Here is a 24681-nt window from a genome sequence, read left to right on the forward strand (position 1 = left end):
GGTGGCCTCGAACTCAGAGATCTGCCTACTTCTTCCTCTCAAATCCTGGAATTAAAGGTGTACACCACCGCTGGTTTTTTTTTCTGGTTTTTCTTTTGACAGGTTTCTCCGTAAAACAGCCCTGGCTGTCCAGGAACTCACTCTGTAGATCAGACTGACCTTGAACTCACAGAGATCCACCTGCCTCTGCCTCCTGGAGTGCTGGGATTAAAGGCCTGCACCACCACTGCCCAGCCAATTTTGTTTTTAACTCAGTAACTGAGAATGAGGGTTTCTATTTTTTTGTTGTTGTTGTTATTTATTTTTCAGGACAGGGCTTCTCTGAGTAGCACTGGAACCTGTCCTGGTACTGGCTTTTCAGACCATGCCGGCCTCTGCCTCCCGAGTACTGGGATTAAAGACATGCGCCACCACCGCCCGGCTTCAATGACTTCTTGTAGTTACAGTGTAGCCAAGCCAGAGCTTCGGTGTTTGTTTTCTTGTGTTACTTGTAACCTTACCAAAGTGTGCAGACCCTACCTCATTAGAATCCAGAAACTATGAACCACGCAGCTGCATGCAGACTGGACAACACTGTTTTAAAGGGTCATGTTTCTTTGTTTCCATTTTAACATATTAGGGAAGAAAAGGAAGTAGTTGTCCTTAGATGTTTTCTCAAGTCATTATTTTTGTCCAGACTTTAAATTCTGAGAATAATTTTTTTCTTCTGTTTACTTATCACAATACTCTTAGTTTGTCCACAGTTCCTTGAAGTCGTTTAGACTACATGCAGAATTAAGACTTCCCCAACTGCTTGCAAAGATGCTTTTGCTTACCAGGCCCCACACTTCTATTTGCTGTTTCCAGACCTTTCTTGTTTCCTTACATAGATGTGAAAAGTTGTCTTTGGATTGTTGAAATACTACTTCCTAGGCTCCCTAGCCCAATTAAGGAAGCTACTTACTCTCCTTTGGCTTGGGTTCCTCTCATTTTTTTTCTTTTTTTTTTTTACAAAAATTGAGATTCTGTATCGCACTGGCTGACCTCGAATCGCACCCCCGCCCCCAACACACACACACACACACACACACACACGGTTTCTCTGTGTAGCCCTGGTTGTGCAGGAACCACTGCCCCACCCCCCTGTGCTGTTGCGTCACCACACCTGGCTTCGACACCTTAACGTTAAAGCTGAGCTTCATTTAGGTCTGCTTTCCCGGCCCAACACTGTTTGGAGCGTCATCGGGATCACTCAAACCCCCACGGTTGACGCGCTTCTGTCCTCGGCGAGTTCCGATGTTCACGTGGGTCACCACCTCTGCAGGTAGACCGGGTCTCAGGAGACACCAATTCACGCGCACCTCCACCTACGTGTGACTAAACACTGCGGAGGACGGAAGCCAGTCCCGCAGCACGCGGACGCAGACGTCAGACGACGGTAAACACACGGAGACGACGTGGGACAATCCGACGGCCCCCGCGCCCTTCCTTCACAGTGCAGCAGCCCCACCCCTCCCCACCGGAACTCCCCCCTCCGCGCTCGGCGCGCCCACGCACGTCAGCGCCGGAGCTGAGGGAGCCGCCCCCCTCCGACGCCGGCAGCCAGCGCGACACGCGCATGCTCACTCGGTGGGGTCACGGGCGGCTCGGGGCGCTGCAATCTGTTGCGCCGCCCTCGGGAGCCGGCAGATCCGGGTCTCGTGGCTAAGAGTGACGTGGTCTGTGGAATCCAAACAGAGGGGAGGAGGCCGGCGGCGGCCAGCAGCAGCGGCAGCGACAGCGGCGTCCGGAACGCTCCCGGCTGCCACCCTCCCCGCCCGCCGCTTGTTTGGGCGGGTGAGTGTCCCCCTGGCCCACCACCCTCCTCGGCGACCGTCTTCGCGTCGTCGCTTCTATTTCTATGCCCGCGCGCTCCCGGGGACCGCTGCGACAGAGAGCGCAGCTCCGACTGGGCGCTGCACCCGGGGAGCCCGCGGCCGGGGCCGGGCAGCCTGCAGCTGGGCTGGACGGGCACCCACACTCCGGGTGCTCTCACTTTCGGGGCCCGATAGGCAGCGTGGGCGTGCAGGGATTTGGGACAGTAACCCCGAAAGTCGGGCGGTAGCGTTCGCCTGGTGGGTCCGATGAAGTCACCCGGACGCGGGCCTTTGTTGTGGTGTCTGATAGCTGCCATCCTGAAAGCCACAGCTCCTTTTAGCCTCCATTGTGCTGCGGATTTAAAAGAGTCCCCTTTCCTGTGGGCTCTGTATGGGGAACTGGGCTGAAAATGAGCAGGTAGCGGCAACACCGTTATTGGAAGGAATGCAGGGCGATAGCCTGGCAAGGGCTTGAGATCCGAGTCGCTGCTTAAAGCCGAAGTTTTCTGAAGTACTGTTTAAACGTTGGGATTTTAGCCAAGATGATACTTGCTAACCTTAGAGAGGCGGCAGGATGTTTTCAGTTGCCCCAGTTGGAAAAACAGAGAACGTGGTCTTAATGGAATGCCTTGGGTTTGCGTCTGGAGCGCCGGATGAGCCCCATGAAGCATTTATACCTGCATTTGTAGAAGAGACCCTCCCGATCTTTTTGCTGTCTTGTCAGAAACTGCTAGCAGCTTTTCGTACAACAATTTGGAAAAGCTGCAATTTTCCAAGTGTTGAGTCTGGAGACGCTTAGGAGGTATTCTTGCTGCCCTGGTCTGATGTGGAGGTTAGGGAAAGCAGCTGCATGCGCTTCAGCGCTTCAGGTGACTCAACGCTCACGCAGATTCCTTTAGTGTGGTCGCCCACCCTTCTGCTGCCCTCTGTACTCAGATCAGAAACCAAACTTGGGTGACCCAGCGCGGTTTAAAAAGGGACATCTTCCCCTCTCCAAGATCCTTTAGTGGAAGTGTTTCTGTGGTAAGCGGTAGGAAAGAACGGAAAAAAAAAAAGTCTGATTGCTTTCCATCAAATCTGGGAAGAATTCTTATTCTTAGGAATTTAGATTCTCTTTGAAGTGCATGTCCTACGGCAGTAACGGACCTGTTACCAAATCTTTTCCTTCTGTGTAGGTCATGGGCTTTTTTAAATTTTATTTTTACCATACTTGGAATGCTCTTGCTACAGATACAGGGAATTTTGTTTGTTTTGTTTTTGCACTTCCCCCTTTTTAGCTTAAAAGAAAAAAAAAACCCTTTGTACTATCCTAAAACATTATTTTTGCTTGTACGACATGTTTTTTTTTTTGATGAGTGGAGAAAATGTTAGGCGTACATGAGGAGAAAATAATAATTCTGTCACTCAACTTCCCAGATGTTAGTTTATATCCTTCCAAATACTTTTGCATTTGTTTTATAAAAATATGCTATCATGCTGCATTTGCTTTTTTGTTTTGTTTTTGTTTTTTGGAGACAGGGTTTCTCTGTGTAGCCTCGGCTGTTCTGGAACTCACTCTGTGGATCAGACTGACCTGAGCTCACAAAGATCTGTCTGCCTCAGCCTCCCAAGTGCTGGGATTAAAGGCGAGTACCACCACTGCATTGTTTTTTAAAAAATAAATTTATTTATTTTGATTTAATGTATATGGGTATTTTGCCTATATTATGTCTGTGCATCTTGTGTGTTCCTTAGTGCCCAGGAAGTGTTAAATTCATGGGACTGGAGTTACAGGTGCTGGGAACCGAACCCAGGTTCTCTGCAAGAGCAGCTAATGCTCTTAACTCTGGAGCCATCCTCCCCCCAACCATGCATTTGCTTTTTTCTGTGGGCTTCTTATACTGGCGTTCTCTGTCTCCTTCTTTCTTCTTTTTGGTTTTTCAAGACAGGGTTTCACTGTAGCTTTGGAGCCTGTTCTGGAACTAGCTCCTCAAACCAGGCTGGCCTCAAACTCACAGAGATCCGCCTGCCTCTGCCTCCCAAGTGCTGGGATTAAAGGCATGCGCCACCATTGCTCGGCTATTTTTATTTTTTTTATGTTTTAGAGACATGGTTTCTCTGTGTAGACATTGCTGGCTGTCTTGGATCTCACTCTAGACCAGGCTGATCTCAAACTCGGAGATCCACCTAAGTGCTAGGATTAAAGACATGTACCACCGACTACCTGCAACTGCCACCCCCCAAAATAAATAATTCTTTCTATCTATCTATCTGTCTGTCTATCTATCCATTCATTCATTTTTTGCAGCTATGGACTGTGGACCTTTTCAGGTAAAATCCACTGTTGAAAAAAACAATAGTTTTTTTTGTTTGTTTGTTTGATTTTTTATTTTTCTAAACAGGGTTTTGAAAACTTGCTGTGTAGACCAGGCTGGCTTCGAGCTCACAGAGATCTGGCTGCCTCTGCCTCCCTAGTGCTGGGATTAAAGGCGTGCATTGTCTGTGCCACCATTAACAGCTATTAATGCCATGGTGCTGAAATTTTTCCTCCCATGTCTTTTTGGCGATGATGTTAGATTTAAGAACTCAATAGACATGGAATGACATGTGAGGTTTCACTTGTTAAAGTCTCAAGGGAGCGAGTGCAATGTGGAATTTGAGAAAAGTCTGATTTAGTGTAATTCCAGTCAGGTAAGTTTATGTGCAATCCTTAGTTATAGCATTCCAACTGCAGAGTAGCTGTTAGCACCCCAGCCCAGAGGCCCTGGAGCTATTTTACTTTGCTCAGAGCACTTAATGTACTTCATTAGCATTGGGAGTGTGCTTTCTGGTACAGGGTTTTTGTTCTTTCTAACCACTGATGCCAAAGGAGAATGCCCTCTTCACCCCAGCTTCAAAGGCTAAGTACCATGAAGTATCCTAAATCTGCTAATGCAATTCGGGCTTCTGTCTTAGAAGCTTTCTTAAGACCTATAAGTTTCTATTGTCATTATCTCCTGAGTAACTAATTCCACAGGCTTAGTACACTCTGACTCGGTTCAGTTTTCATTAATTTTTACAAGTCTTTTTTTTCACAAAATTTTTACATTTGTGAAATGTGCATCTGTGTGTGTGTGTGTGTGTGTGTGTGTGTGTGCGCGCGCGCGCATCTGTGTGCCAAAGGAAGCCAGAGGAGAATATTGGACTCCCTTGTGCTGGAGCGGTTGTGAGTTTGGTTATGACCTAATGCCAGACAAGGGGATTAGGAACCAAACTGGGTCTTTTGGACAAGTAGCAAGTGCTCTTAATGGCTGAGCCATTTCTCTAGCCCCTTTAATTAAAAGAAGTTATAGCACACTGTATGTATTCTTTCCCCACCCTGTTGCTGCCATCCTTGCTAGACTGTCCCCATCTCTTATGTGGTCAACTGAAGTAACTTCCTGGCTTCTCTTCAACATCGGCTGCTTACTGTGCTTTCTCCCATAGCAACCTAAGAGATTCCTTAAAATGTAAGTTAGATTGTCGCACACACAGAGATTCACACCTACACACGCACAGGCACACACATGCAAACACTCCTCCTTGCCTCTGCCTTCCTTTCTTACCATGCTTGTGTGCCTGTATTCCACCTAGTCCTGTACAGGAGTCTGGCTGCATCAGAATATTTCCGCTTTCCATCCCTTTTGTTGTGTGTGATGCTAGTGTTGGAGCTGCCTTAAGGTCTTCGCTCTTCCTGTACCCTGGGGCTTCAGTATTCTCCCAGTTTGCTTTAGCCAATTCATTTCTGTCATTCGGGTTGTAGCTCAGATGTCGGCTTTCCTGAGAAATGACATCATTTCTCTATTCCTTTTTTTTTTTCATTTTATTCACAGCATTTCCTACTATGTGGATTGCCTTAATTTTCAGTTTTTTTTTTTCTACTTCAAGCTGGAAGGTGGTGTGGACCCCTTTCACCCTAGCTCTTGGGAGGCAGAGGCAGGTGGATCTCAGTGAGTTCAAGGCCAGTCTGGTCTACAGGTTAAGTTCCAAGACAGCTAGGCCTACACAGAGCAACCCTGTCTCAAGGGATAAATTCTGCATCTGATGGCAGTGCTTCAGGTTTGTATACTGGAACTCTGACTGTTGGCTGAATGAACTGTGGATGTACGTATCTGTGCTCTTCTTTAGGCCTGTTCTTTCTCAGAAGACTAATGTTCAGCTTCTTATAGGACACTTTTAATCCTTGGTGTTTGAGTCAGAAAACATTCTCATTCTATTTTAGACCTATAGAACCTTAGAGAGATTGGTTCGCAGAATCTGTATTCTCCTCTAATCCACTTTTCTGTAGTGTTGGAAATTTAACCTAGGCCCTCGTGCCCAGACCTTGTTATTTTTTTTTTTTTTGGAGGGGTTTTATGTAGCCTAGGCTGACCTGGGACCTGTCTTAAACTTCTGATCCTACTTCTTCCACCAGGCTTTGTTTTTTTTTGTTTTATTTTGAGGTGGCGTCTCCATAGCGAGGGCTGGTCTTGGTTAACTGGAAGTCTTCCTGTCTCTTTCCCCCAGAGGCTTCCCCAGTGTAATTACAGACATGAACCACCACACCCAGCTCCAAATTTGCACTTTCAACAAACCCTTTGGGTGATTTTATTTTATGTTTAAGTTTGAGAATGTTTCTTGGTGTTTTATGTCTCTTTTTCTGGAAGATAGTTCTTTTATACTAGTTCTGATTTGGGGGAACAGTATGTTAGATAAGGTTACAATGCTAAGTATTACTCTTTATTTTTCGTGTAGCTGCAGAGCAACCTAGGTGTAAGTGTTCCTACCCACATCTTACAGATGAATACACTGAGACATAGTGAATGGTTGAAGCCCAGTTCTGTGCTTCCTCTGCTTGTCTCGCTGCTTGTGAGCTACAGCGTTTAGAGCTGCACACACAACTTTCACTAAGCTGGGTTGTTTTCTGTTAAGATGTATTTATTGTATGCATATGGGTATATTGCAGTACTCACAGAGGTCAGAAGATAGCACTGGATCCCCTGGAACTGGACTTGTCCACCATGTTGGTGTCAATCCTCTGCAAAAGCAGCCAGTGCTTTTCACTGACAAACCATCTCTCCAGCCCTAAACTGGGTTTTCATTAAGGACAGATAGTATTTTCTGTCCTATTTGCAATCTACCTGGAAGATATATATATATATATATTTTTTTTTTGAGAAGTTTTTGTTGCTGCTGTATTTGCCTGAAGTTGCAGAGTTAGGAGACGATTTTGAGAAATACTCTAAGCATAACTCTATTTCTGGTTACTCAGGATGCTGAGGTAGGAGGACTATTTGAGACTAGCATAGGCAGCATAGTGAGGCATTGTTTCTAACGGAGCAGCAGCAACAACAACAGAAGACCCTGAAACCTCCCAGGTCCTCTTGCTTTGCTCTGTGAGCCTACAGGTAGCTTGAAATCAGTTGGAGTGTTTTCTTCTTCCTTGTGCATTTCTTTATCTTCATCTCATCAAAAAGATATCCTTGACGATGAGGTCATTTGTTTCTGCATCTGTTGATGTGAGTGTCTTACTCTTTGGACTGCCTAGGACAAGCATAAACTCCAGAGTTCTCAGGGCAAGACCTTTTGCAAATGAGACTGGTGTTCTAAGTCTTCTGTCTTGTTAGCCTCGCCCTTTCCAAGGAGGCTTAGGTCACACATGCCGTTGGCCAGCTCTGGCCTCACTTAGGGACTTTGGGCTTCTATTAGCAGCCATGTATTTCTCCGTCTATTTCATGCACTTGTTACTGCAAAGTTACAATGGGCAGTAGCATTTAAAACCAACTGCGGTTCTTGTCTCGTGTTTTTTAATTGTTATTTTTATTTTATGAGTATGGATGTTTTGCTCTGTCTGTCTGTGCACTGTGTAAGTGCCTGGTGCCTGAGAAGAGGGCATCAGATCCCCTGGAACTGGAGTTACTGATGGCTGTGAGGCACCATGTAGGTGTTGGGGATCAAAACTGGGTCCTCTAGAAGAGCAGCCAATGCTCTTAACTGCTGAGCCATCTCTCCAGCACTTTCTGTTTGTTTTATTGCTTTGTTTTGTTTCTTGAGAAAATCTCAATATAGCCCATGGTAGCCTCTTAACTTCCTTCCTTCTCTTTTCTGTCAGTGCTAGAAATTGAATGGAAGGCCTCTTATAAGCTATGGAAAGACTCTCTCGTTAAGCTCCATGTTAGACCCACTAAACATGGTTTCAACTGGCTTTATGTCATAAAATGTTTTAAATAAAATCACTTGAAGTTTTTAGTTCATTCTGGGAATGAAAGTAATTTCGATGCTTATAAACCATGTTAACTCAAACTTTGAAGAATTGCAGCAAGCAGTTTAATTATAAAACAAGCCATACCAGGGTGTGGTGGCACATCTTTGATCTCGGCACTCAGGTGCCAGAGAAAGGCAGATCTCTTGATTTTGAAACCAGTTTGATGTACCTGGTGAGTTTCATCCCAGGCAGCTACACAGTAAAGCTGGGGGGAAAAATAAAAGAGTTGGAGAGATGACTTAGAGATTAAGAGCACTGGTTTTTCTTCCAGAGGTTCTGAGTTCAGTTCTCGGCACCCACATGGTGGCTCACAACCCTCTGCCATGAGATCTGGTGCCCTTTTATGACCTGCAGGCATATACAGGCAAAGCACTAGACATAGTAGATAAATAAATTCTTAAAAAAGTAATAACAAATAAGTATAAAACAAACCATATTTAGAACATTTTAATGACTCAAAATGAGATTAATTGTAATTCAGAAAATCTAAGCAGTATGCATATACTGGGATGTGCTTAGAAAATCCACAAGAAAGCTTGTATTAGAAACTGCCTCTGAGGAGAGCTCTTTCCATTTGTTTTTTTCCTGGAGTGGCAGGATGACTTATTTGAAAGTTTTTAATTTGAAATATGTGTTGTTTTAAAATAATCAGCTCTGAAAACATGCATATTTTTCTAAACCAGCATTTAGTTGTAGAGTGGAGCTTATACACATGTATTTAGTAATATTTTTAATGAGAGTGCTTTTATTTTGGAGAAAGTTTTCCCCTGTTGCTTATTTTCATACGGGATTTTCATTTCCCTTTTTGCTTTTTTTCAATTGCGGTGAAAACACAGATGGGTTAGCTGTGTGCTAGGGCAGAGTGGAGCTGCTTTCCGCTTGCCTGCGCTCGCTGTGGGGTAGAGCTCCTGGGTTTTCCCACCTAAGGGTGCTCCTCAGCTGGATGTGGGTGCAGCAAGCATCTTCACCGCGTACACTCCAGAACTCCAGAGGTCAGTGCTTCAGGGCTAGTGCCTTTTGTCGTCCATGACATTTGGGTTTTTGTTTGATTGATTGATTTGGTTTATTTGTTTTAAATAGGGTCTTCCTATGTAGCCCTGGCTAGTCTGGAACTCACTATGTAGACCAGGCTGGCCTCAAAGTCTTAGAGATCTGTCAATGTCTGCCACCATCACAATCAGCTGTCATTATATTTGATAGAGCTCACTAATTCTAATGCAACTCTTGAAAGCTACTTTATTAGCCTTTGTATGCAACATGTCCAGAGTAATTACAGATATCTAGTGTGGCTAGTGTGGATTTGTTTTTTTTTTGTTTGTTTGTTTGTTTTTGTTTTTTGAGACAGCGTTTCTCTGTAGCTTTTTTTTAAAAGATTTATTTATTTATTATGGGTACAGTATTCTGTCTGCATGTATGCCTATAGGCCAGAAGAGGACACCAGACCTCATTACAGATGGTTGTGAGCCACCATGTGGTTGCTGGGAATTGAACTCAGGACCTTTGGAAGAGCAGGCAATGCTCTTAACCACTGAGCCATCTCTCCAGCCCTTTCTGTAGCTTTTGAGCCTGTCCTTGAACTCACTTGATAGAGCAGGCTGGCCTCAAACTCAGGAGAACCACCTGTCCCTGCCTCCTAAGTGCTGGGATTAAAGGCATACACCACCACCGTCCGGCTTTTTTTGTGTGTGTGTGTGTGTGTATGTGGTTTTTCGAGACAGGATTTCTTTATGGCTTTGGAGTTTGTCCTGGAACTAGCTCTTGTAGACCAGGCTGGCCTTGAACTCACAAAGATCCACCTGCCTTTGCCTCCTGGGTACAACCCCACCACCCCACTAGTGTGGATTTTTTTTCTTGTAATATGATGCTTTTCTAGCCCCCACTCCCCCTGTATGTGTGTATTGCTGAGGACTGGACCTAAGGCTTTGTACACAGTGGGCAAGTCTGAACTATAGCTTTGCCCCCCCCCCCCCCCCCCCGGAGTAGTAAACACCCTTGAGAAGAAATTTTAGGAACTATTTTCAAAATTTGAAACTTGAGTGATAGTGAAGACAAATAAATAGTTAATTTAATTGAAACATTATTTGGTCATTTATGGTGATTTTTTTTCACCTGTGCCTTGACCAGGTAGAGAGATTCTTGTAGAATGTCCATGAGTTAAGTATAGCGAGAAAAGATGAATAAGTGGAACTTCAGAATAGGTAGTCCACTTTCTTCTTCCCTTCCCTCCTGTGCAGGAGAATAATATCCACAGTCCCTGGAGGATGTCAGCAGTGTAAGGCAGCACACAGTTGAGGGTTAAAGATCCCGGCCACTCTCAGTTTCTAAAGGACTCCTAAGAATTCTCACTTGATCCTTGCACACTCCTTTAAAGTGAATAGTTTCTGTTGTTATCAGTCCTGCTTTATAGACAAACTAAAGGCCCCAAGGCTAATGATTTATTTCTCTCAGTAACTTGAGTCCTTTAAGACACTTTGTGTGCTAACCCCTTGATGACTTGGTAAATTGTCTAAAGTGATTTCTGGAATGAATCAATTACAGATATTAAAAAGTCATTTAGAAAAGGCTTGCCAGGAACTGGTGGTATGTACCTTTAATCCCAGCAGAGGCAGGCAGATCTCTGAGAATTCCAGGCCAGGCTGGTCTACAGAACAAGTTCTGTCCAGGACAGCCAGGGCTACACCAAGAAACTGTATCTCGAAAACAAAAACAGATCTCCCAAAAACCTAAAAAAACTAAAGAAAAGGCAATGTTGAAAACATTGTATTATCCAGAATGTCTGTATTTCTTCAAAAAGTATCTTTAACTGGCCACATGGTACTATTAGGAGGAACTCTTGTGACACACAGCCTGAACCCCAGCACTTCACTGTGGATGCAGGAGGTCAGCGGCTCAGGCAAGGCTTCTGCATGAGACCCTGTCTTAGCACCTCTTCCCCACACCTTTTCCAGACAGAGCCTTAGAAGTTTGCTGCTTCTGTCTCATCGACATAGCCACTGTGAAGGGGACTTAGTTCCTGGAGTGTGAGCAAATGTTTGCTGTAGTAGCTCAAACACACTCAGAGTGAACTGGAAGCAAGAGTAGGCGGCCTCTTCAGCAAACACCTAGCTGGGAAGCGGTTGTGCACCTGTCCAGTGCATAGACACTGGTGTTTGTAAAGTGCACAGCAGTAAGCTTCTGTGTTGACAAACAAATGCATCCTTTCAGGATGATTTTGGTGAGGGCTGAGGAGAGAGCTGCTGGTAAGCCTTACTCTTAGAGAGTGCTTCCTGAATCGTCCTGTGCTCAGCCTGTGCATGGGGAGAGCACTAAGAAAGCTCGCCTGTGTTTGGAAGAGTGCAGGACAGGGCCAGCCAGACTGTTTTGTTTTGTAGTGAGCATTGGATCTCAGGCTGCCTTTAGATAAGGACACAGGTGATCAGGTACCTTTCATAGATAGACAACCCCAAAAGCACTTTCAAAATTCTGAGACTGCCCTCCTATCGGCTGGCCTAGAGTTCAGAAGGTTGAAGGGCAGAATGCCTAGGAGCTTCGTGGTGCTTCCAGGTTCCAGAGGGACTGCATGTTCTGTGGAAGCCGGCCTTCCTATGGAAGCCTTTCCTTCACAGATAGCTGACTGTCACAGGTTCCTGTCTGAGATAGCTGACTGTCACAGGTTCCTGTCTGTAGAACGTTCTGTCCCAGGATGAGCCGTACACTGACTGTGGCCCTTGTTTAAATGACAGCCATTCAGTCGGTAGTCAGCCTTGTGCTTGGCAGGTACTGTACCCCTGACCTGCATTCCCAGCCTGATGGTACTTAGGTAAACTTTTGGGTTTCAGATTTACTTTTTATTTATTTATATTTATTTATTACTGTTGTTATTATTTGGTTGTTTGACACAAGAGTTTCTCTGTGTAGCCCTGACTGTCTTGGAACTTGCTCTGTAGACCAGGCTGGCTTCAAACTCACAGACATCTGTCTGCATCTGCCTCCTGAGTGCTGAGATTAAAAGCATGTGCCATCGCGCCCGGCCCAGCTCAGATGTCTTTAATATATGGGAGTTTTATATATATTATGTATGTTGTATTGATTGATGTGCACACGTGAATGCAGGTGCTTACAGAGTCCAGAAAAGGATGTCAGTTCCCATGGAAGTGAAGTTATGAACCACCTGATGCGGGTGTTAGGAATTGAACTTGATATGTGTATTTAACTACTAAGCCATCTCTCCAGACCCTAGACTTCTTTACATTTGTGACAGGAATCTAGGGGTGAGCAAGAGTGCAATGATGGCTTGTGTGGAGGTCAGAGGACGGTTTGAGAAAGTCTGTCCTCTTCCACTATGTGGGTCTAAGGATCAAACTCGGCGTTGGTCTTGGCAACAAGGCCCCGTTACCCACTGAGCAATCTGAGACATGACTTTAGACTTTGGTCTGACACAGGGGTAAATATTGATGGGGGGCTATTAGAATGGAATGAGGTGTTTTATATTTGAGAAGGACATGAATTTTGTGAGTTTTGGGAGTGGGCAGGGGTGATCTGCCATGGTACTAATGTGCCTACTTCATACACTGAAAGTCTAGTCACAAGTGCAATGGGAGATGAGGGCAGAGAGCCCCACAAGGTGGCTAGCGTTCTTGTGAGAGAGGCCCTGAGCTTCACCTTTCTTGCCACTCAGTAATGCAGTGAGAACGTCCCATTAATGTGCAGAGAGCAGGCCCTCCCTAGACACCAGTCTGCCATTTACTTGGACACCTGCACATAGCTGGTCTACACACACAGACAAACAGCATGCACATAACTAAAATAAGTTAGCCTAGGAGATATGTGTGTTTGTGTGTATTTTGAGCTTTTTGCTGAGGTTGGACGGTGAAGTAATTTATAATGTTTATTTGGGCAGATATTTGTGTGCTGGAATTAAATTACATTGTGTTAAGTAATTTTAGTACTTCAACTCTTAGAGGTGGGGCTGCCCGTTGGCTCTTCTGTATCTTCCTGTAAACTCTTCTGCCTGTTGTTAGGGTCCCTAAGGATTTATTACCGAAATTGTTTTTAGGAAAGGAGAAATGAGAGGACTTGAGGCCCGCTTCTGTGTGCCGTGTGGTTTTGGGCAAGCCACTGAAACTCTCGGACCTTAGTTCCTTCCTCTTTATTTCAGTATTTTTTCTTTTACATTTCTCCCCTGCCATTATTTATTTACTGGAGATGGCGTCTTCTGTGTAGCCTTGGCTGACCTGAAACTTCACTGTTCAGCCCAGTCACCTTGCAGATCTAAGGCACCATGCCCAGCTAGCGCTCTCTTTAAATAGGTAAGGGCCTGGGAATGTAACTCAGTAGTACCTGCCTAGCCACACGAGCCCTAGATTCGATACTCAGCACTATACTACCTCAGCCTTGTAGTCCGTGACTATAATCCCAATAATCCCAACACTTTGCAGATAGAGGCAAAGGACTAGGCTCTTATTCCAGCACTCAGGAGGTAGAAGCAGGTGGATCCCTGTAAGTGTGAGATCAACCTGGCCTACGTAATGAGTTCTAAGCCAGCCAAAGCTACATAGTGAGACCCTGTCTCACTTGTAAGATGCCATTTGTTGCCTATATACCCAAACCTTGCTCCAGTGTCCCTTAGTGCCTTCCCAGCCGCCATGCCCCTCTGTTTGTGTTTCCATTCAACTTCTGTACAACTAGATGTTTATTGTCCTTTTTATTGCTCTCTTCCTTTTCAGAAAAGGATACCTTTGAAGTTTGGGGACCCCCCTCATACACAGGGTTTCTCTGTAGCCCAGGCTATCTTGGTACTCACTCTGTAGACCAGGCTAACCTTGAACTCACGTGTTGGGATTAAAGGGGTGTGCCACACCGCCCTGCATTTTTTGGTCTTTTTAAAATGTTAGGATATACTACTGGGCGTGGTAGCACACGCCTTTAATCTCAGCATTCCAGTGGCTGAAGCAGCTGGGTCTCTTGAGTTTGAGGCCAGCCTGGTCATCAGTGTGAGTTCTAGGATAACCAAGACTACACAGAGAAACCCTGTCTTGAAAAACAAAACAGAAAGTAAGAATATAAGGTGGGTTTTGTTTGTTTGCTTGTTTTTTTAAGCTGTGTTTATCTGTGTCTAAATTAGGACAACTTCCGGGAGACAGTTCTACCGCAATATGGGTTCTGGGGATTGAATTCTGTTTGTCAAGCTTGACAGCAGATAGCATTTAAACCACTTTTGACGACCCAGAGATAACTTTTTTCATTGGTTACAATTGGTTACTATGATTGGAGTTGGGGGAGTTTTGACTCCTAGGCAAAGAATAATTGATATTTTCAGTATAAGATAGGTTTATTTTCTTGATAATTGAACTATCTTTAGTACAGCTTTGCAGTTTTTAACAGTAGTGGGCAAGCCTCGAGTCTGTCTTTTTCTTGCCTGTTTCCCAGCAGAGATGCTAGTGTTGTTCAGAAGTGTGTCGTTAAGGTGGGCAGTGGTGGTGCATGCCTTTAATCCTAGCCCTCAGGAGTCAGAGACAGGGATCTCTGCGTTTGAGGCCAGCCTGGTTTACGAAGCAAGTTCCAGGACAGCCAGAACTGTTACACAGAGAAACGAGAAACCCTGTCTCGAAAAAAAACCAAAAAAAAAAAAAAAGTGTGTCGTTAAGTAACGGAAAGCCCAGGACTAGCTGTCTAATTTTTTTTTTTTCTTTTTGGTTTTTCGAGACAGGGTTTCTCTGTGGTTTTGGAGCCTGTCCTGGAACTAGCTCTTGTAGACCAGGCTGGTCTCGAACTCACAGAGATCCGCCTGCCTCTGCCTCCCGAGTGCTGGGATTAAAGGCGTGCGCCACCACCGCCCGGCTGTCTAATTTTTGTAGCATTCTGAAGTTGTCTTTGTAACCTTGAAACAGTTGTAATTTGCATAATTGGTCCTGTGTCAAATGGGTACTGAAGCCCCTTCTGGCATTTACACTGTGACTTCCTGTCCAAGGCCTGTCATATACAAGACATTTGAGGGTGATGAAATTGCTTTCATACCTGAACCAGTTTTCCTCTTGAGATAGCTGTAGCTCAAGCTGTCCTCAGAGTCACTGTGTAGCCAGAGATGATCGTGCACTTCTTTTTCCTGTGTGTGTGGATGCATGTGAAAGCCAGAAGAACATGAAGATTATCTTCCTCAGTTCTACTTGTGTATGCGCATGCAGATGCCCTCAGAATCCGGAAGAGGCCATGGGTATGAGCTGCCTCACCTCTGCTGAGACCAGAGGTCAGGAACCCTGCCAGAACCAGGTTTGCTCTTAGCTACAGTGCCTTCTCCATCCCAGCCTACCCAGTGCTGAGGATCAAAGCTAGGCCTTATGAGTGCTCGGCAAGGCTCTTCCCACTCGTCCTGCGTCCCAGCCCACACTCCCCCTTTTCATACAAGGTTCTCGTTAGGTAGCGCTTGACTGGCCTAGAACTTGCTTGAACACAGAGCTATTTGCTTCTTCTCAAGGCAGGGTCTCACCTTGTGCTTATAGCTGGCTTTGTGACCCAAGTTTGAACCCCAGAACCTTTGAAAAAGTGTTGGCTGTGGTGGCACACATCTGTAATCTCAGCTCCTATGGCAGAGTGGGTGGCATCACCTTGCTTCCGTGTATCCACACTGTGTGCTACTTGCTTGCTAGTCACATAGTCACCATTTACTTATCAGTGGTCAAGAACACTGTATTCAGTTTACTAACAGGCCTGGATGTAGGAGCAGTGATCCGGTGATTTGAATGCTGAGAAGAAGCTGTAAAGAGTTCCCTTTCAGTGAGAAGGTAGAAATTCTCAATCTTATAAGGAAAAAAATATGCTGGTGTCACTCTATGGCCAGAGAGAGTTTTGTGTCTATGACATTGTAAAGAGGGAAATGAAATTCATGTTAGCTGTGCTGTCATAGATCAAAATTTAAAAAAAGGTCCATGGCTCATAAAACACTTTGAGAAGCTTGGCGGCGGTGGTGGCACACACCTTTAATCCCAGCACTTGGGAGGCTGAGGCAGGTGGATCTCTTGAGTTTAAGGCCATCCAGTCTATGGAGTGAGTTCCTGGATAGGTTCCAAAGCCACAAAGAAATCCTGTTTGAGTTGTACTTATCCCTGGAGATAACGACTCTAGTAAAAGAAAGTAAGTTCTGGTCTGGGGCTGTGCTATAGCTCAGTAGTACACAGTACAAGTGTCTAGGCTCATCGACGTGATAAAGACAGGGGGCCTGGAGAGATGACTCAGCAGTTAAGAGTACTTGTTACACAGTCATGGAGACGAGTTCAGACCCCAGCCCTGGTGTGTGTGTGTGTGTGTGTGTGTGTGTGTGTGTAATCCCAGCTCTGAGGAGGGCAGATACAAAACCATGGCTTTCCCTTGCTGGGTTCCTGCCTGGCAGAGAAAGCACAACCCAGATTCAGATCCTCCAATGGATTAGGCAGAGATGCCAGAAGAGGATCCCCAGTACCCTCTTGTGTCCTCTGCACATACATACACACACTTACCCAAGAAAGTTTTTATTTTATTTTTATTTTTTTATTATTTATTTATTTATTATGTATACAACATTCTGCCTCCTTGTACGATGTACACCAGAGGAAGGCACCTGATCTCATTACAGATGGTTGTCAGCCACCATGTGGTTGCTGGGAATCGAACTCAGGACCTCTGGAAGAGCAGCCAGTGCTCTTAACCACTGAGCCACCTCTCCAGCCCCCCACAAGAAAGTTTTTAAACAAAAGTAAAACTTGGAAATCTTTAGAGCATACACATTAAGTTCAGAAGACACAGGCTTCAGAGACAGGATCTTGTTCTGTCTAGACTAGCCCAGAACTGGGCTCAAGTTGTTCTTGTCTCATCTCAAATAACGGGGCTGTAGCCTCATGCCGTTCTTTCCTTCACGTCACAAGAAATTAAACTGTACAGTGAGGAGTCTCATTATTTCTCTCCCCTTTGCACGTAGCCCATAGGGTATGGAATGGGTTTAAATAACAAGATGGTCTGGGTGTGGTGGCACACACCTTTAGTTCTAGCACTCAGAAGGCAGAGGCTGGTGGATTTTTATAAGTTCCAAGCCAGCTTGGTCTGCAGAGTTCTAGGACAGCTGGAGCAACACAGATCAAAGCAAAGAAAGACAGAAAAAACAAACAAAAATACGTGGGGTTTAGGGCTGTTTGTATTTATCTTTTCATAGATAAGTATTGTAATGGTTTAATAAAAGTTGCGGATTCCCGGGGAGCTGCAGTAGCAGAAACTTTGCTGTAGGTCCCTGAGCGGTGAAGGGAAAAGGAGGAGAAGAACAGAGAGGGAGGAAGAGAGGAGAGACAAAAGCTGTCTCTTCGAGAGGGAGATAGAAAAGGAAGAAACTCAGGCTGTAAGCAGGAAGATCTGCCTGCCTCAGTGGATGGGGGAGGGAGTGGGTGTGGCTTGTTTCTTAAAGAGACAGAACATCATTACAAGTATCCTTTCCATTATTAAAAATGTAGCAGGGTGGCTTACTATATGGGACCTTTTGTTTGAAATCCTTTAAACATTAATTGTGTGTGTGTGTGTGCACCTGCATTGTGTGCACATATCGTGGAGATCAGAGGACAGCTTGCAGGCATCAGTTCTCTACCATATGTTTCTCATGAATTGAATTTAGGTTACCAGGTTTGGCAGCAGGCACTGTTACCTTTCTGGCCATTTCATCAGCCCAGTATTTTTTTTAAAAAAAAAAGGTTTATCTTGCTTTTATGGTGTATATGTGTGTGTGTCAGTGGGTGTGTTTCTGCACTTCTGAGGCCACTGGAATCAGTTGATCTGAAGACAGTATGGAACATGACTGCTCTGCTCTTGCTACTGATTGCTAACTGGTTTGGCCGAGTCACAAACTACTCTTCAGTTTTATTTCTTTAAGGAGTCAAATCGGCTGTGAGCAGCATTCTCAAAGGCACACTGCAGTAAAATCATGTCTCTTTCCTGACCTCCACAGTAAGCAGGCCATTAAATTTAACCCTGCCCCCAAGGTGAAATTAGGCAAGGTGAACCCACATACCAGGCCTGAGTATTTGGTAGATTATGAACTGACACTGGGAAATTTCCTCACTGGATATAGAAGCAACATGATTCCACCAACTTTCTATTGTCAGATGCCACTAGGAAAACTCTTGGTTGAGAGAGGCTGACCAGCTCCACAGCAGTGGGGATTGTTGTGGCTTCCTGCCAGCCAGCCAGCATCATTTTGCTGCTTTTCCTTACTCTAAATTGTTTAGAAGTAGGTGGGCTTGAGAGCTTGCTGTGTAAACCAAATTTTTCCTTTGTACCACATAAACGGTGTATCAGATTCTACATACAGTTAGGTTGTTGTCACAAATAGTAACTTCATTAGAAAAGTACTGACACTGTAAGGTAAATGTTTAGTGTGAGTTATTTCCAAATTTCAAAGTAGGGTCTTTGAAATGAGGCCCTTACCTGATTTCATTTTGCTCAGAGCCATTCTTACTTATGCCCTTGTGTAATTCCTTCAACTTCCCTAGATTATCTGGAAATTTTTTAAGTGTGTTTTAACTTTTAAGCTATTTATTGATGTGTGTGTGCGCGCACACGAGCACCTTTGTGATTAATGTGTATCATGTGACTGCAGGTACCCATGGAGGTCAGAGGGCATTGAACTGGAAGTACGAGTAGATGTGGGTGCTGGGAACTAATCTGGGCCGTCTGCAAGGTTTTACAGCATTTACAGGCATGTGCCACCATGCCCTCCTGGTTTGTTTATGAGGTTCTGGAAATCAAACCCTGTGTGCCAGGCAAGCCTGCTGTCAGTAGAGCTGCAGCACGAGGTCCTGGCTTGCACATTTTTAGGAAACATGTCTTGAAGCTGGTTGTGTCCCCAAGGATTGGGCCCTTTCCTTTGACATCGATATTGTTGCCTAACTTCAAGGATGTCTGCTAAAGAGGCAAGCAGCCTTCGCAGCAGGGAAGATGGGAAAGCAGAGTTTTAAATGCCTCCATCAAAGGCCTCTTTGAGGCTGATTCCCAGCAAGCATTCTGACTCTTGCCCAGCACAGTGCAGCTTCACAACGTCTCTAAAGCGAACGTGAAGGGAGATTGGTTGCAGTGTCAGCTTTAGTTGCGTGTTGACACTCTCGTTTCCTGACCAACTCTGTCCTTTCTGTTGAAAGGAAAAGTACTTGTTTTGTTTTTTGTTTGTTTTTAGACAGGGTTTCTCTGTGTAACAACCCTGGCTGTCCTGAAACTCACTCGGTAGACCAGGCTGGCCTTGAGCTCAGAGATTCACCTGCCTCTGCCTCCCAAGTGCAGGGATTAAAAGCCTGAGCCACCACACCCACAGAAAAGGTTATTTTAAGATGGGAACTGTAAAGTGGAGATTGAATAGAACTGAAAATAGCTGTTTCCCGATAGAAAGTCCTGTAGAGGTATAGTGCTGTTAAGTAGTGTCCTAGCTTAAAAATATTCTCATCTATAGAAGCTAATCAAGATGAGCATAAATTAAGACCCCAGTCTGCCTATACATTCCTGGTACGTAAAGGTATAAACATTATCAAGAATTCCAGCTGGGCAGTGGTGGTGCACCCCTTTAATTCCAGCCCTCGGGAGGCAGAGACAGGCGGATCTCTGTGAGTTCGAGACCAGCCTGATAGACAGAGTGAGTTCCAGGACAGGCTCCAAAGCTACAGAGAAACCCTGTCTTGAAAAACAAACCAAAAAAGAATTCCATAGGACTGGAAAGATGGCTCAGCAGTTATAACTGCTCTTCCAGAGGTCCTGCGTTCAGTTCCCAGCCACCACATGGTGGCTCACACCATCTTTAATGGGATCTGATGCCCTCTTCTGGCATAAAATTGATAGAGCACTTATATTTAAATAAATTTTAGCAAAAAATAATTCTTTTTTTTTATTTTTCTATTTATTGAGTTCTACATTTTTCTCTGCTCCAATCCCTGCCTCTCTCCTCCCCACTTCAACCCTCCCCCCAAGGTCCCCATGCTCCCAATTTACTCAGGAGATCTTGTCTTTTTATACTTTCTACTTCCCAAGATTAGATCTATTTAAGTCTCTCTTAGTGTCCTCATTTTTGTTTAAGTTCTCGGTATTGTGATTTGTAGGCTGGTTTTCTTTGCTTTATGTTTAAAAACCACCTATGAGTGAGTACATGTGATAATTGTCTTTCTGTGTCTGGGTTACCTCACTCAGAATAATGTTTTCTAGCTCCATCCATTTTCCTGCAAAATTCAAGCTGTCATTATTTTTTTTTCTGCTGTGTAGTACTCCATTGTGTAAATGTACCACATTTTCTTTATTCATTCTTCAATCAGGGGGCATTTATGTTGTTTCCAGGTTCTGGCTATGACAAACAAAGCTGCTATGAACATAGTTGAGCACATGTCCTTGTGGCACAACTGAGCATCCTTTGGCTATATACCCAAAAGTGGTATTACTGGGTCTTGAGGAAGGTTGTTCCCTAATTTTCTGAGAAATTGCCACACTGACATCCAAAGGGGTTGTACAGCTTGCATTCCCACCAGCAATGCAGAAGTGTTCCCTCCCCCCCCCCCACAACCTCTCCAGCATAAGTTGTCATCAGTGTTTTTGATCTTGGCCATTCTCACAGGTATAAGATGGAATCTCAGAGTTGTTTTGATTTGCATTTCTCTGATGACTAAGGATGTTGAACATTTCCTTAAGTGTCTTTCAGCTATTTTAGATTCCTCTGTTGAGAGTTCTCTGTACTCCATTTTTTTTATTGGATTATGTGATCGTCTGGTGTCCAATTTCTTGATTTCTTTGTATATTTTGAAGATCAGACCTCTGTCTGATGTGGGGTTAGTGAAGATCTTTTCCTATTCTGTAGGCTATTGTTTTGTCTTGTTGACCATGTCCTTTGCTTTACAGAAGCTTTTCAGTTTCAAGAGGTCCCATTTATTGTTTCTCTCAGTGTTTGTGCTGCTGGGGTTCTATTTAGGAAGTGGTTCCCTGTGCCAATGCGTTCAAATGTACTTCCCACTTTCTCTTCTGTAAGGTTCAGTGTGGCTGGCTTTATGTTGAGGTCTTTGATCCATTTGGACTTGAGTTTTGTGCATGGTGATAGATATGGGTGTACCAAAAAAGAATTCTATAAATGTATTTTTAGTGAATGCTGTGGCTTGAAGAAGTAAGGGAAGTGTTGAGATTGGTGGTGACTGATACGGATTCTTTGGGAGGAGAGACAGGTCAAATTGAATTCTGTTAATAAATTTAAAGACAGACTTGTAGAGAGCTGTGTTTGCACTTGTGATGAATTGTCTGGGATAGTAGCAAGTCTGTCTTTTCCAATTCTGCTAGTGCCAGGCTGGCTTCAAACTCACAGAGATTGTCTGTCTCTGCCTCCCAGGAGCTGGGATTACATTTTGGTATTTGAATTTCATTTTCAGAACATTTTAGTGAAGCTGGGTATGAAATGCACCTGTAATCCCAGGATTTGGGAGGTGGAGGCGGAAAGGTTGGAGACGAATCTGGGCTACATAAAGCCTGGTTTGGAACAACACTGTGTTAGCAGAGGAAGATTCATCTAGGAGGAAGGAAAGACGTGGGCTAAGTCACACTCTGAAGGGCAAATTTAATCTGCCTATAAACATTGATATTATTTCAGATACCTCATTTTTCTTTCAGAATATTTTTAAATTTTTTTTTTTTTTGGTTTTTCGAGACAGGGTTTCTCTGTGGTTTTGGTTCCTGTCCTGGAACTAGCTCTTGTAGACCAGGCTGGTCTCGAACTCACAGAGATCCGCCAGCCTCTGCCTCCCGAGTGCTGGGATTAAAGGGTGCGCCACCACCGCCCGGCTAAATTTTTTATATATGTATTTGTGTATCTGCATGAGTTTACATGTACCACATGCCTATAGTAGCCTACAGAGGCCAGAAGAGGGTGTTGGATGCCCTGGAACTGGAATTCCAGACAGTTCTGAGATGTTCAATGTTGGTGCTTGGTCCTCTAGAAGAGTTACAAGTACTCCTAACTACTGAGCAATCTCTCTGTACCTCTACCCCCTTTTTTCTAACTATGTAGCTTTAGACTTGTGTAGTTGAGGCTTGTTTTGAATTTTCTGCAGCCTCCTAAGTTCTGGAATTACAGGTATGCATCACCATACTCAAAATCAAGCATAAAGATTGCTTTAAAATTTGAATTTTTATTTCAGTAGCAAATAAAGTTTAGGAATTAAGTAAATAGGCCATAGTATCAGGGACAAGTCCAGTTAGAGCACCCAAAGATACTTATAGGAAGTTGTTCTGCTGGCAGAAGGACCAGTAGCTTATGCAGGCTCATAATTCATATAATAAAGTTGTAATTACTATATAGGAGAAATAGTTTCATAAGGTATATGCCATTGATAAATGAAGCATGATTAATAAAAACTCAGAGACAGAAACTGGGGTTCAACCTGAAGGTAAGAAAAGCACAACAGCCAGCCACTAGCTCTTACCTCTACCTCAAACCAAAATGGTGATCCTGCTTCCAGGAATCTCAGAATGAAACTTGAGAGTTGTCTCTTCCTGTTTTATAATCTCTACTTCTGGGATTAAGTACGTCCACCACTACTGCCTGGTTTCTATGGCAAGCTATTGTGGCTGCTGGGGTTAAGGGTTAAAGGCCAGTGTCATTGCTGTCAGGTCTATAAGGCTGACCAGTGTGGCTGTTTTAGTTTTCTGATCCTCAGGCGAGCTTTATGTATTAAAATACAAATGAAATGCCCCTACAAATAAATATGGATTATACATAGCTTAAGTAAATATTGTAAATCGTGCAGTGTATGAATTTTTCATAGCTGGAGAGAAGCTCAGCAATACTCTTAACTATTATTTTCTTTCTTCCTAGGTTTAAATAGTTGAGTAAGATCAAGCTGGGTGACCATGGCTGAAGGTGGATTTGATCCCTGTGAATGTGTTTGCTCTCATGAACATGCGATGAGAAGACTAATCAACCTGGTGAGAGAGACAGAGTCCTGCTCAGAGCTGATCTGTGTCCTTCCTGGGTTGTGGGATTACGGCTCCTCTCCGCTACCTTTCTGTTGCAGCCATCAATCATGACCCAGGAGCTCAAGGCGGGAGGCTGGAGGCAGTAACTGAAGGAGAGGCCACGAGGAACATAGCTTAATCGCTGTGCCCTCTGACTTGCTTAGCTTGTTTTCTGAACAACACAGTATCAGCAACCCTGGGGTGGCAGCACCCATGGTGTGCAGGGCCTCCCACATCTATCATTAATCAAGAAAATATGCCTGCAGGCTTGCCCACAGGCTGATGTGGTAGAGACACATTCTCAGCTGAGGTTCCCTCCTCCCAGAGTACACTAATTTGTGTGTAACAGACAAAACATCAACAAGCACAGAGGTTAATAGAGGATTGTCTCAGGATCGTCACTAAAATATTTGATAATGGAAACTTCGTGGTGAATTAAAACATAATGATAAAGCACCTCAGTACTTTTTTTCTAAAATATTTATTTTATAGCCTGTATGTATAAATGTGTGAGGTTGCTGGATCCTGGAGTTACAGACAGTGTGAGCTGCCATATGGGTGCTGGGAATTGAACCCTTGTCCTCTAAAAGAGCAGTCAGTGCTCTTAACCGCTGAGCCATCTCTCCAGCCCTGTCAGTACATGTTTTATTAGAGATGAAAACTGATTTTCTTTACTTCTGTAGGTTTGTTTTAAGGATGTTTGACATTCTGGTTAGTTAACCACAATCATGTTGAGGCTGTTGTATTCGTGTTGGAACAGATAATTGTTTTTTTGTTATGTGGAGTTTGATGCCAAGCTACTATGAAACCTTGTATCCTTTCTGATATACACAGTTCAGTCCTTCTCCAACAGTAAGAGAGTCTCTGTAGAAAGCATTTCTAGAACTGGAAAGGTGGCTCAGAGGTTAATAGCACTGACTGTTCTTCCAGAGGTTCTGAGTTCAATTCCCAGCAACCAGTGGTTGCTCACAACCATCTGTAAGATCTGATGGGCTCTTCTGGCCTGAAGGAATGATGCAGATAGAAACACTGCATAAGAAACAAACAAACAAATCCTCAGAAAAGCATTTCTTTTTTTTTTGAAATTTATTTATTATGTATACAATATTCTGTCCGTGTGTATGTCTGCAGGCCAGAAGAGGGCATCAGACCTCATTACAGATGGTTGTGAGCCACCATGTGGTTGCTGGGAATTGAACTCAGGACCTTTGGAAGAGCAGGCAATGCTCTTAACCACTGAGCCATCTCTCCAGCCCCAAGAAAAGCATTTCTTTATCTAGTAAGTTGAGCTGGGTAGTTGTGGCAAACACCTTTAATCCCAGCACTCCAGGGACAGAGGCAGGCAGATCTCTGAGTTTGAACTAGTTAGAGCGAGTTCCAGGATAGCTAGAGCTACACAAAGAAATTCTGTCTCAAAGAACCAAAAAGGAAAAAAAAAAGAAGAAAGAAAGAAAAAAGGCTTTCTTAGTTCATAAGCTTAAAATTGATACTATTTATATTATAGTGTATAGAAAGAGAAATTTGACCATTAATAATAATAAAGTACTTTTTTAAGTATTAGGGATTATACCCAGGGCTGCTGAGCTATTTCCTCAACCTCTCTCAAGTCTTATTCTGTTAAAAAGTATTTTATTTTGTGTGTAT

General features: G+C 44.1%; 1 protein-coding gene across 1 annotated transcript in view; it reads left to right on the forward strand.

The window, feature by feature from the left end:
• Positions 1-1594: 1594 nt before the first annotated feature.
• The window catches only part of Smim14 (small integral membrane protein 14), a 43668-nt gene continuing 20581 nt past the window's right edge, over positions 1595-24681 (forward strand). Inside the window, exons 1-2 of the mRNA XM_041671420.1 lie at positions 1595-1815; positions 22898-23007. Of these exons, the coding sequence (XP_041527354.1) occupies positions 22933-23007 (75 nt within the window). The 5' untranslated portion in view covers positions 1595-1815; positions 22898-22932. The remainder of the gene's footprint in view (positions 1816-22897; positions 23008-24681) is intronic.

Source organism: Microtus oregoni, unplaced genomic scaffold, assembly GCF_018167655.1.
Source record: "Microtus oregoni isolate MIOR12 unplaced genomic scaffold, Mior012 000021F_ref0000039, whole genome shotgun sequence".
Lineage (NCBI taxonomy): Eukaryota > Metazoa > Chordata > Mammalia > Rodentia > Cricetidae > Microtus > Microtus oregoni.